The sequence below is a fragment of the Colobus angolensis genome, unplaced genomic scaffold (genome assembly GCF_000951035.1).
Source record: "Colobus angolensis palliatus isolate OR3802 unplaced genomic scaffold, Cang.pa_1.0 Scaffold354, whole genome shotgun sequence".
NCBI lineage: Eukaryota > Metazoa > Chordata > Mammalia > Primates > Cercopithecidae > Colobus > Colobus angolensis.
Window position 1 is genome coordinate 1,523,402 of NW_012116866.1, and position 10,128 is coordinate 1,533,529.

At 40.1% G+C, this 10,128-nt stretch overlaps 2 protein-coding genes across 2 annotated transcripts in view; both read right to left on the reverse strand.

Annotated features, from left to right (window-relative positions):
- Positions 1 to 10,128, reverse strand: part of ATF6 (activating transcription factor 6) — a 208,030-nt gene that overhangs the window by 64,184 nt on the left and 133,718 nt on the right. The gene's annotated exons all lie outside the window — the stretch shown is intronic.
- LOC105519597 (proteasome activator complex subunit 3-like) lies at positions 6,130 to 7,991 on the reverse strand. Its single transcript, XM_011952981.1, has one exon. The coding sequence runs from the start codon at positions 7,377 to 7,379 to the stop codon at positions 6,771 to 6,773; it is 609 nt and encodes a 202-aa protein (XP_011808371.1). The 5' UTR covers positions 7,380 to 7,991; the 3' UTR covers positions 6,130 to 6,770.

A 10,128-nucleotide genomic window follows, 5' to 3' on the forward strand; every position in this document is an offset into this window, starting at 1 on the left:
CGCAAAGCACATGCTAGCCATCCATTCCTGTAAGCATTCTAAGTTCCAAGACCAAGTTGCACTGTAAGAACGTTTGGCTCGCAATGTTTAGCCTCTCTCTGAATGGCTTTTACTGAATTGTACATTATGAACCAGATGACAAATCAATAAAAATTTACTAAGAGTCAAAAAAATCTACACTTAATGGAAACCCGCATCTCCAAAATATACCACAATAGCAGGTTTTGGCTCAACTCCAAGTATCATCTCAGTTACCTTAGAAATCTTAGTTCCAGAGCAGCGTTGTTTAATAGAAATATACTGTGAGATATATAAGCAAGCCACGCATGTAACTTTAAAATTTCGGGCACACAAAATAAAAAACTAAAAGGAAACATGCAAATTTAATTTTAATAATCTACTTTATTGAATGTATCCAAAATATTATCACTCAACATGTAAGCAACATAAATGTTATTGAAATATTTTACTTTTTCTTCACCCTAAGTCTTCAAAATATAGTGTGTATTTTACACTTACAGCACATCTCAGTTAGGACTAGTTACATTTCAACACTAGTAGCTACTGTACTGACCAGTCCAGCTCTAAAAGATAAACTTCTTTTGGGAAATGACCCTTTCAGGCTTCCTCCCTAACATAAAACTACAGCTCTTCTCCTTTCCCCCTTTTATTCTGTAGGTTTTTTAGGAGCAGTAGCCATGACAAATCCACTTAGCAGTTCTTTGGTGCTGAAGGTTAGAAGGTGGGGGAGGAGTTGGCCAGTAGGATACTTTTATTTATTTTATTTTTTGAGACAGGGTCTCCCTCTGTTTCCCAGGCTGGAGTGCAATGGCGCCTTGGTTCACTGAAACCTCTGTTTCCCCAGGCTCAAGTGATCCACCCGCCCCCACCTCAGCCTGCGAGTAGCTGGGACTACAGGTACATGACACCATGCCCAGCTAATTTTTTGTATTTTAGTAGAGATGGGGTTTCACCGTGTTGCCCAGGCTGATCTTGAACTCCCGAGCCCAGGCAATCCACCCGCCTCAGCCTCCCAAAGTGCTAGGATTACAGGCATGAGCCACCGTGCCTGGTTCTTTACATAATATTTAATTAAGTAAAAATATTACAGTCCGTTCTGAGTTGGAAACACTTCAACTTCTCTTACATTTTGCAGAAAAAAACAACACACAGCTTGAAAGGGATGTTAATTTGTCGAAATTTTACTGGTTTGCATATTTCTGAAAGAACTCTCTTCTAATGTAATTTTATTTACTGATTAGAACACAGTAAAGTGCAGTGAAAAGTGCACTAGCCTGAAATGGAAGACGATTTGACTTCTAGACCTCGCTTTGTCACAAATGAGTTGTGTGCTGCCTGTAACTCTCTGGGTCTAAATTTCTTCATCTATAAAATAAGGGGCTAAAAGTACACCTCTAAATCTCAAACATCTAAAGTGGAAACTATATATTTATTCAAGAAATTCTAAATACTTCACACTTTCAAAGCAATATTATTTTTCCAATATAATATTGCAAAACCTTGTAAAAATGAGATTAAATAATAAAGCTAAAAGAAATGGCCAAATTGTAAAAGGAATCTAATTTTACCGATAATAGGTTCAACTCCTGTTCATCTGCACCAGCTAGGTTTTCACCAATAAGTAAAAATAACGCAACATTGTCTATCAAAGAGAATTCGTTAAATTCAGTTTACTAGTGAAATATTTTAAATTTCAGTAACTGGGATTACTAAGCTTCACTAATAAAATTCTGCTACTGACTTGAAGACTCATCAAAATAAAGCAAGCAAAGAAAAACATATACAAATGTATAATCATCCAATATGGAGGCTGGGCACGGTGGCTCACGCCTGTAATTTCAGCACTTTGGAGGCTGAGGCGGGCAGACCACTTGAGGTCAGGAGTTCAAGACCAGCCTGGCCAACGTGATGAAATCTGTTTCTATCAAAATTACAAAAGTTAGCTGAGCGTGGTGGCACACACCTGTAGTCCCAGCTATGCGGCAGGCTGAGGTGGGAGAATCACTTGAAATTGGGAGGTAGAGGTTGCAGTGAGCCGAGATCGCGCCACTGCACTCCAGCCTGGGTGACAGAATGAGACAAATACATGTATCTATCGATCAATTGATAGATGGATGTATTCGGCTTCCCATGGATAATTTCAGTTCAAGGTGAGCAGATATTTCTATGTGTTAGCAGTACAGTTTTCTAATGCAGAGAACAGGGATGGTCCAGCACCTATTTCTGTAACTCACTGGGTCCTTTACTTTTTCTCAAAGATCAGTAATTTTTTAAAAATCCCTGATGCCAATGCACTACAGCATTTTCCAGAAATGTTTAAGTGCTGACAGAGGAAATAGAATTCCCTCCTACTCAAATCACGAAAGCTGAAACAGTTCATCTAATCAGTGTAAGACATGAACGCTTTCTTGTATATATTTTTAGAGGTAATTAAATGCTCTAGGGGCAGGGAAAAAGCACTGAGTAATAAAATGATCAGATATGTTGCTAAAGCTATTATGAAGCCCCAACCTAAAAGCAGAGTAAAATCCTATTCTAAATATGTAGACATTCTCACAGTCATATAGGCACATTTCCTTCCAGCTACTTGATCTCTATGTTCCATACTCTAATCACAATTCCTGCCTCAGACAAATATCATTTTCACAATTAGGAAACAGAGTCTTAAGAATATTTGGGGGAATGGATGTATCTGTTATCTGAATCAGGGGATATCTGTCAAATAAAATTATAATTTTAGATTGGATTTAAATGCAAATGTTTATCCTCTATGAAAGTATGCATATACTATATTGCAACAATGTAAAAACATATATGCATCCTTTAAAATAAGTAAAACACACACAAATAGTAACGATTTTGTTAGGCTAGTAAACTGTAGGTGATTTCTCCTTTTATACTTTTCAAATTTCTGAACATTGAGATGGTACTTTTGAAATTAAAAAGCTTTATTTATTTATTTATTTATTTATTTATTTTTGAGACAGGTTCTCACTCTGTCAGCCAAGCTGGAGTGTAGTGGCATGATTTCAGTTCACTACAACTTCCGCCTCCTGGGTTCAAGCAATTCTCCCACCTCAGCCTCCAAAGCAGCTGGGACTACAGGCACACACCACCACGCCCAGCTAACTTTGGTAATTTTTGCTTGAGACAGGGTTTCACCACGTTGGCCAGGCTGTTCTTGAACTGACTTCAAGTGATCTGGCCACCTTGGCCTCCCAAAGTGCTGGGATTACAGGTATGAGCCACCGCATCTGGCCTGAAATTAAAAATCACTTAAATTGATCACACAGTTATCTATTAATGGTTGAGACCACTTGGTAAGAATTCTATATAAATATGTAAACCTCATAAAGACTACAAAATAGGCCAGGTGCAGCGGCTCACGTCTGTAATCTCAGCACTTTGGGAGGCCAAGGTGGGTGGATCACAAGGTCAGGAGTTCAAGGTCAGCCTGGCCAAGATGGTGAAACCCCATCTCGGCTAAACACACACACACACACACACACAAATTAGCCGGGCATGGTGGTGCATGCCTGTAATCCCAGCTACTCGGGAGGCTGAGGTAGAGAACTGCTTAAACCGAGGTGGCAGAGGATGCAGTGAGCTGAGATCACGCTGCTGCACTCCAGCCTGGGTGACAGAGTGGAACTCTGTCTCAAAAAAAAAAAAGAAGAAGAAGAATTTATCAACGATTCAGTAGTTTTTTAAAACTCTGAGCCCAAACGTTTAAGAAGTTTGAAGTTTAAGAACTTTAAAATTAAGACTCTTCTCCATCATTTATGTGGTTTAAGAAAGACATTTCACTCGATTCTAAAAATCAGATCTACTAATTTCAATTTCCATTCAAATTTTAGTGGCCTTCATGTTTTAGTTTTAGAATTTAGAACTAAAATGTCTTAATTCCAAAATAAGTTTTTAAAACCATTTCTTAAAAAAAAAAAAAAACACATACCTGCTCATTTCAGCTGCCATCTTAAAAGGAACAAAAAAGTGGCTTTAAGTCTCTAGTACTAATAAAGGCAAATTATTCATATTGGATACCATATTTTAACACCAGTTCCTAAGTTTATTATTATAAAAAGTTTTTCCAACCATTTGCAAGAAAGGGGAAAATCACAAAGGGATTAATTTTTGCAGAACAGAGCCAACTTAATTTGATATAGAGTTGGAAAAAGGTGAAAAAATGCATATACCAGAAATCTTTAACTACAAAGGACGTATTTTCTTAGTAAAAGGCATGCCTGGGATTGGAGAAAATTTATTTCAATCTGGCATAAAGCTTGACAGTTTGGTTAAAAGAAACAAGCAAAAGATTATTATATTGTGTATGGAACAGATATGTTAAGTCTTAGATGATTAACATTAGTTGAAAAATTAAGCAACGTTTGTTCTTCCCTTACATTGTCCATTATACACTTGAGTGCAATTAAAGCCTGTCAAATGGTATGAACTGATTTAGGGTTCCTGGCACTTGTCTGAATCAGATAGAAAACCTCACAGGGAAAATAAAAAGAACTCTTTTTACTTGAAGGGGGAGGAAGTAAGATGTCTTTCTATTAGGCAATACCTTTTGCTGTTGTTGCTTTTTAAGCACAGATTTGAAAGACTCAGGCTTTTCAGAAGGTCAACAAAAGAATAGTTTCACTTGTTACCATTTTTCCAGGAGTTTACTTTGAAAATAAAGTTTCCACGGCAGGGCGTGGTGGCTCACGCCTGTAATCCCAGCACTTTGGGAGGCTGAGGCTGGTGGATCACCTGAGGTCAGGAGTTTGAGACCAGACTGACCAACATGGAGAAACCCCATCTCCACTAAAAATACAAAATTAGCTGAGTGTGCTACCACATGCCTGTAATTCTAGTTACTCGGGAGGCTGAGGCAGGAGAATCCCTTGAACCTGGGAGGCGGAGGTTGCAGTGAGCCGAGATCACACCATTGCACTCCAGCCTGGGCAACAAGAGTGAAACTCTGTCAAGAAAAAGAAGCGAAGAGAAGAGAAGAGAAGAGAGAAGGAAAGAAGGAAAGAAAGAAAAGAAGGAAAGAAGGAAGGAAAGAAAGAAAGAAGAAAGAAAAAACAAGGAAAGAAGGAAGGAAAGAAGGAAAGAAAGAAGAAAGGAAGGAAGAAAGGAAAGAAGGAAAGAAAGAAATAAAAAGAAAGAAAAGAAAGAGAAAATAAAGTTTCTGCTAAACCAGTGTATGATTTTTCTAATCTACATAGGTTAGAATAGATTCACAGTGCAGTAATTTATCTTACCTGCAAATGAAATCTGGAAATGCTGAACTTTAAAAATACCAACCATATAGCTCACTGTTGAGAAGACAATGGCTTCCTCTCAACGAGGTAGGAAAATAACGCAAAGCAACATTTTAGAGTCTTTAAAGAATGACCCTCACACCTATAATCCCAGCACTTTGGGAGGCCAAGGCAGGTGGATCGCCTGAGGTCAGGAGTTGGAGACCAGCCTGGCCAACATGGCGAAACGCCGCCTCTACTAAAAATACAAAAATTAGCCGGCTGTGGTGGCACGCACCTGTAGTCCCAGATACTACGGGAGGCTGAGGCAGGAGAATTGCTTGAACCTGGGAGGCAGAGGTTGCAGTGAGGTGAGATCGCGCCACTGCACTCCACACTCCAGCCTGGGTGACAGAGTGAGACTCCGTCTTAAAAAAAAAAAAGAATGACCTATATAACCTGCGAGGGAAATGCTAATGAGGGACTTTAAGAAATATCTAAGAGACAAAAAGAAAGGGAAATGAAAATCAACTGGGGGAAAAGTACTATGGGATACAAAGCTTGATGGATTTAGCAGAGACTTAAAGAGACAAGTGCATGCACAGAAGAAATTCTAAATTGTGTAAAAAGAAATGAAGATGCTGAGATGGCAGAAGGTTATGGAAGGAAGTCATTTTCCACAGATTCCTCTTTTCATTCTAAGGGAAGTAGATGTCCATTTGTTCAGAATAATTAAAATCTATTACTCTTTGCTCATTTTTCTTACACATCAGAGTTGAAAAATATCAAGTGTATGAGTCCACTTGAAGTAGGAAATTATCATCCAAATTGTCCACATCCAAAAATTAAAGTTCAGATTAGCACACTTAGGCCATCACAAAATTTTATAACCAAGTTTTATTTCAATCTGTTAAACTGGAGGCATACAATGACTTAAATATATCCCTTTAAACTCCGTTCCTTGCAAAAAAAGAAAAATGATGGTGTAAAAGGAGCACTTCTGTAAGTTTGAACAAAGTTTAAAGGATAGCAGAACTTTAGGAAAAGCTTCATTTAACTTTAAGATTTAGTTTTTAAGTAGCCCCTAAAACCATTCAATGTCGCTAAGGCCATAATAAAGAAACCGTGGCCAACATTCATCTACAAAGCTGCTTTTAAAAATGGCAGTCCTTTCTCCTTGATGGTTTGTCCCCAATCTCTTCACAAAAGGAAAATCAAATAAAAATTATACCAAAAGATGATTCAGTATGAGGATAAGCTGTATGAAATTCTAACTAAATGGTAACACACATTTCCAGTCATTTCATCACCTTAGAGTCATTAATAACCAGCCTTCTAGGTGCGTAAACAGCTCCGCCAACTTCTGAAGGCAAGCGGGGTGGAGAAAGGCTATCAGTGTTGGTGATCCGAAGGGTCTTGATCTTCTCGATGTTTTTAAGGATTACATCATGCAAAGTGGCATATTCGCTCCGTAGGTGCAGCAGGATCTGGCGCACACTAAGGTACTCGTTTTCCTCAACCTCTGCTACAGTGCCGCGATAATCTTCCACTTGGGAGTACTTCACTATCTTGGATACCAACTCGGCCCGGGTGTTGTAGTAGGTGGAGAAGTCGCGTAGATAGGAGGCCGCTGTGCTCTCCACAATCCACAGCTGGTCCACAGTGTCTTCCTGGATATCCAGACACCCTGCAGTGGTTGCCATCCTCCACCTTCGGGATAAGCAGGTGCACCCACATCCGCACTGTGTTGCATTTTTCTTTCAGCAGCTCAATCTCAGGTTTTACCTGATCAATCAGATCCATCACATGCTGGTTGCTCCGCAGGTGCTGTCCCTCACTGCCAAGCAGTGCTGGGACCTCGATGGAGAACTGAGTCTGCAGAGGTGGCAGATTTTGGTTGGGCCCATCTCCCACGGTGCCTGGGGTGGCCAGGGGCTCCGGGATTGGCACCGAATGGATTCTGGACAGGTCTTGCAGCCCGAGCTCCTGAACTTGGCTATTCAGTTCCAAGACCTCCTCAGGAAAGAAGGTGGACACAAGATCCTCGGCCTCCTGGGCGATAGGGGCCCGAAACAAATCTACTTTCCCCTGCATGTCCGGCTCTAGCTTCAGCGGAAAAGCCATGGCTTCTAGAGGACTCGAGCTTTGGGGTGGACACGACCTGGGTTATGCATCCCCCTTGGACGGCTGTGCTCGGGCCTCGCCCCCGCCACAAAACAGACCATTCCAGAAATTATGTCATAGGGTCCCAGAAGCCCACGTGGCTGGAAAGGAAGTGGTGCAGCAGGAAGTCGTGCCCCTGCCCAAGTCCTCCTGACGCTTTCGTCAGGCTGACCTGCGTCCCCGGCCCTATCAAAGCTCTGTGTGATGAGGTTCGGGGCCCAGCCCGTTAGAGGATCGAAGACCACGTTGTTAGGGGAGACCCAGCCGGATCTAGTTTCCGAGGTCTCCCTTCTACCTACCTGACAGCCTGGCCGGCGGGGCGCCTGACTATGAAAGGCAGTTCCAAAGAATGTCGCTTAAGCATTGTGAAGACCTGTTAATGGCAAGGCGGCATACTTACATGGGAGTTCAACAAATCGACAATCCCTGGGTCAAAAATATACAATCTCTTGAAAAGAACCTCACCAAATGGGCTCTCCAGAGCAAGGTTCACTTCTGGGAGCCCTAAGTCACAGCTTTACAGGTACCCTGGACCTAATCCTTGCTTTCTCTGTAGAAAATCAGAAGTGGTTCATTTCACTGTGGTATTTAAATCAGGTTAGCAAACTTCCGAGATCTTCTATGATTTTTCATATGATTTTTAATTTACATTACAAATGTTAAGTTATACGACTCTTCCTAAACTCATCTTTTTTGGGACAATTAATAAAATCTGAATCTGGGCTGTAGGTTAAAGATCAAGGTCAAATTACCTGAATCTGACAACTGCATTGTGGTTACAGAGGTGAATACCCTTGTTTCTAGGAAATACTACATTTTTAAGGTATAAAGTGATAGAATGTAGTATTTAACCTATTCTCAGAGAGTTCACAAAAATAAATTGTATGCGTGTAAAGAAACAGAATGAAGGAAAATGTTAAAAACTGATATATCTGCATAAAGGGTATATGGGAGTTCAGTATTCATGTGACTTTTCTGTAAGTTTGAAATTATTTCAAAATAAAAAGTGAAAAAATTACCTTTTCCCTAAAGGCTTTCAGAATTATAAAGACAAACTCTGTGTTCTTCTAAAATTTCATTCGACTTACTTATATTCATATTCCTTCCCCTGAAATGTTTTCTTTTTGTGTTTTGTAACACCACAAAATCCATGCTTTTGACTGTTATACTAAAATTAATGATGTTTAAATCAAAAAGATTCTCAAGATGCTATAGTACAATTAGTTCCATATGTAACTGTCACCTCAGACTGTAAACTCCACGACAGGGGCCAAGACTTGATTTGTTTCCATTGTATCTGGCACAATGCCTGGCATGGAGCAGGTGCTCAATACATGTCTGATGAAATGATCTTCAATTAGTAAGATTTTTGGATAACCATAACTTCCCATTATTTAGAACTCATAAGAGAGTGTCAACAGGATAAACATGTTGTTATAGCTTGGGTTCCCCAGCAAGCTGACTCTGAGAGTGTGCTCACAGGAAGTTTATTAGGGATTGTTCTTGTGATAAACACCTGTTGAAGGGAAGCTACAGCAGAAGGGGAAGTTAACTTCAGTTCAATATCAAAGCCTCAGTGGACCCCATGGAAAACTGGGAAAGGTCCTTCAGGGTTGTCTTGAGTTGGGGACAAGGTAATTCCAGAAGAAGTCTGTCTGGCAGCAGGACTTCCAGCTGTTGGGAAATAACCCTTTAGTCCTGAAGTGGAACTTGGGGAATGCATTATAGCTTCAACTATACATATGTGCCACATTAGGATATCTATACTAACAAGGCAGTAATCTCTGTTCAAGAAAAGTATGTTCAGCCCCAATTAGGAGTTGAATTAAAGATGGTGTCTGTGTTCAGATTGCTTCAAGGCTTGTAGGAATGTGATAAAGGATGTGGTGGAGAGAATTATGTATGGGTGGGACATGAAGGAGGGGATAAGGATGTATATATATGTGGTTGTATATGTGGTGGAGGTATTGGGGAACTACTGGCAAGCTGGATCTCAAGGTATAAGGGAAAGTGTCAGGAAATGAGGCAGGAGAAGTATGGACCAGCTCGTGGAAGCTGGCCCCTGTTTGCCATGCTTAAGGAACTTGGATTTAATAGAAGCCAACCAAGGAATTTAGACAGGGAAAAATACATAATGGATGATATGAAGGATGGAGGTGGATTTGAAGGAGAGACTACAGGAAGAGAGACTGCTGCCATAATCCAAATGAGGAAGTATGCCTCATTTAAAGCAGTGTTGATGACGTTGAAGAGACACATCAAGAGAGCTTTATAAAGTAAAATTAACAGTACTTGGTGACAGTTTTGGATGTAGAGAAATGAGAAAAGGTAGAATTCAACACTATGTAACTTTTTTTTTACCTGGGGAAAGAATTTTTATTTATATTTACATTAAACCTCCCCCAAGAGGTAAATTAGATATACATTTTTCCACACTCATTAGGGGAATTTAGATAAGGCTATCAAACAGAAAAGGAAAATCAAATCTTGACCACAGTTTTCCCATACTCTGATCATCTTCATAACTTTGGCTATAAAAGATTACTATGTAATTATTATGGAAATTCCCTTTTATACCCAAAACATCCTCAATGGTATATATGGCTTAACAAACGGTTACTCTGATATTGAAAATAATGGGCGGAGCAAGATGGCCGAATAGGAACACCTCCAGTCTCCAACTCCCAGTGCGAGCAACACAGAAGACCAG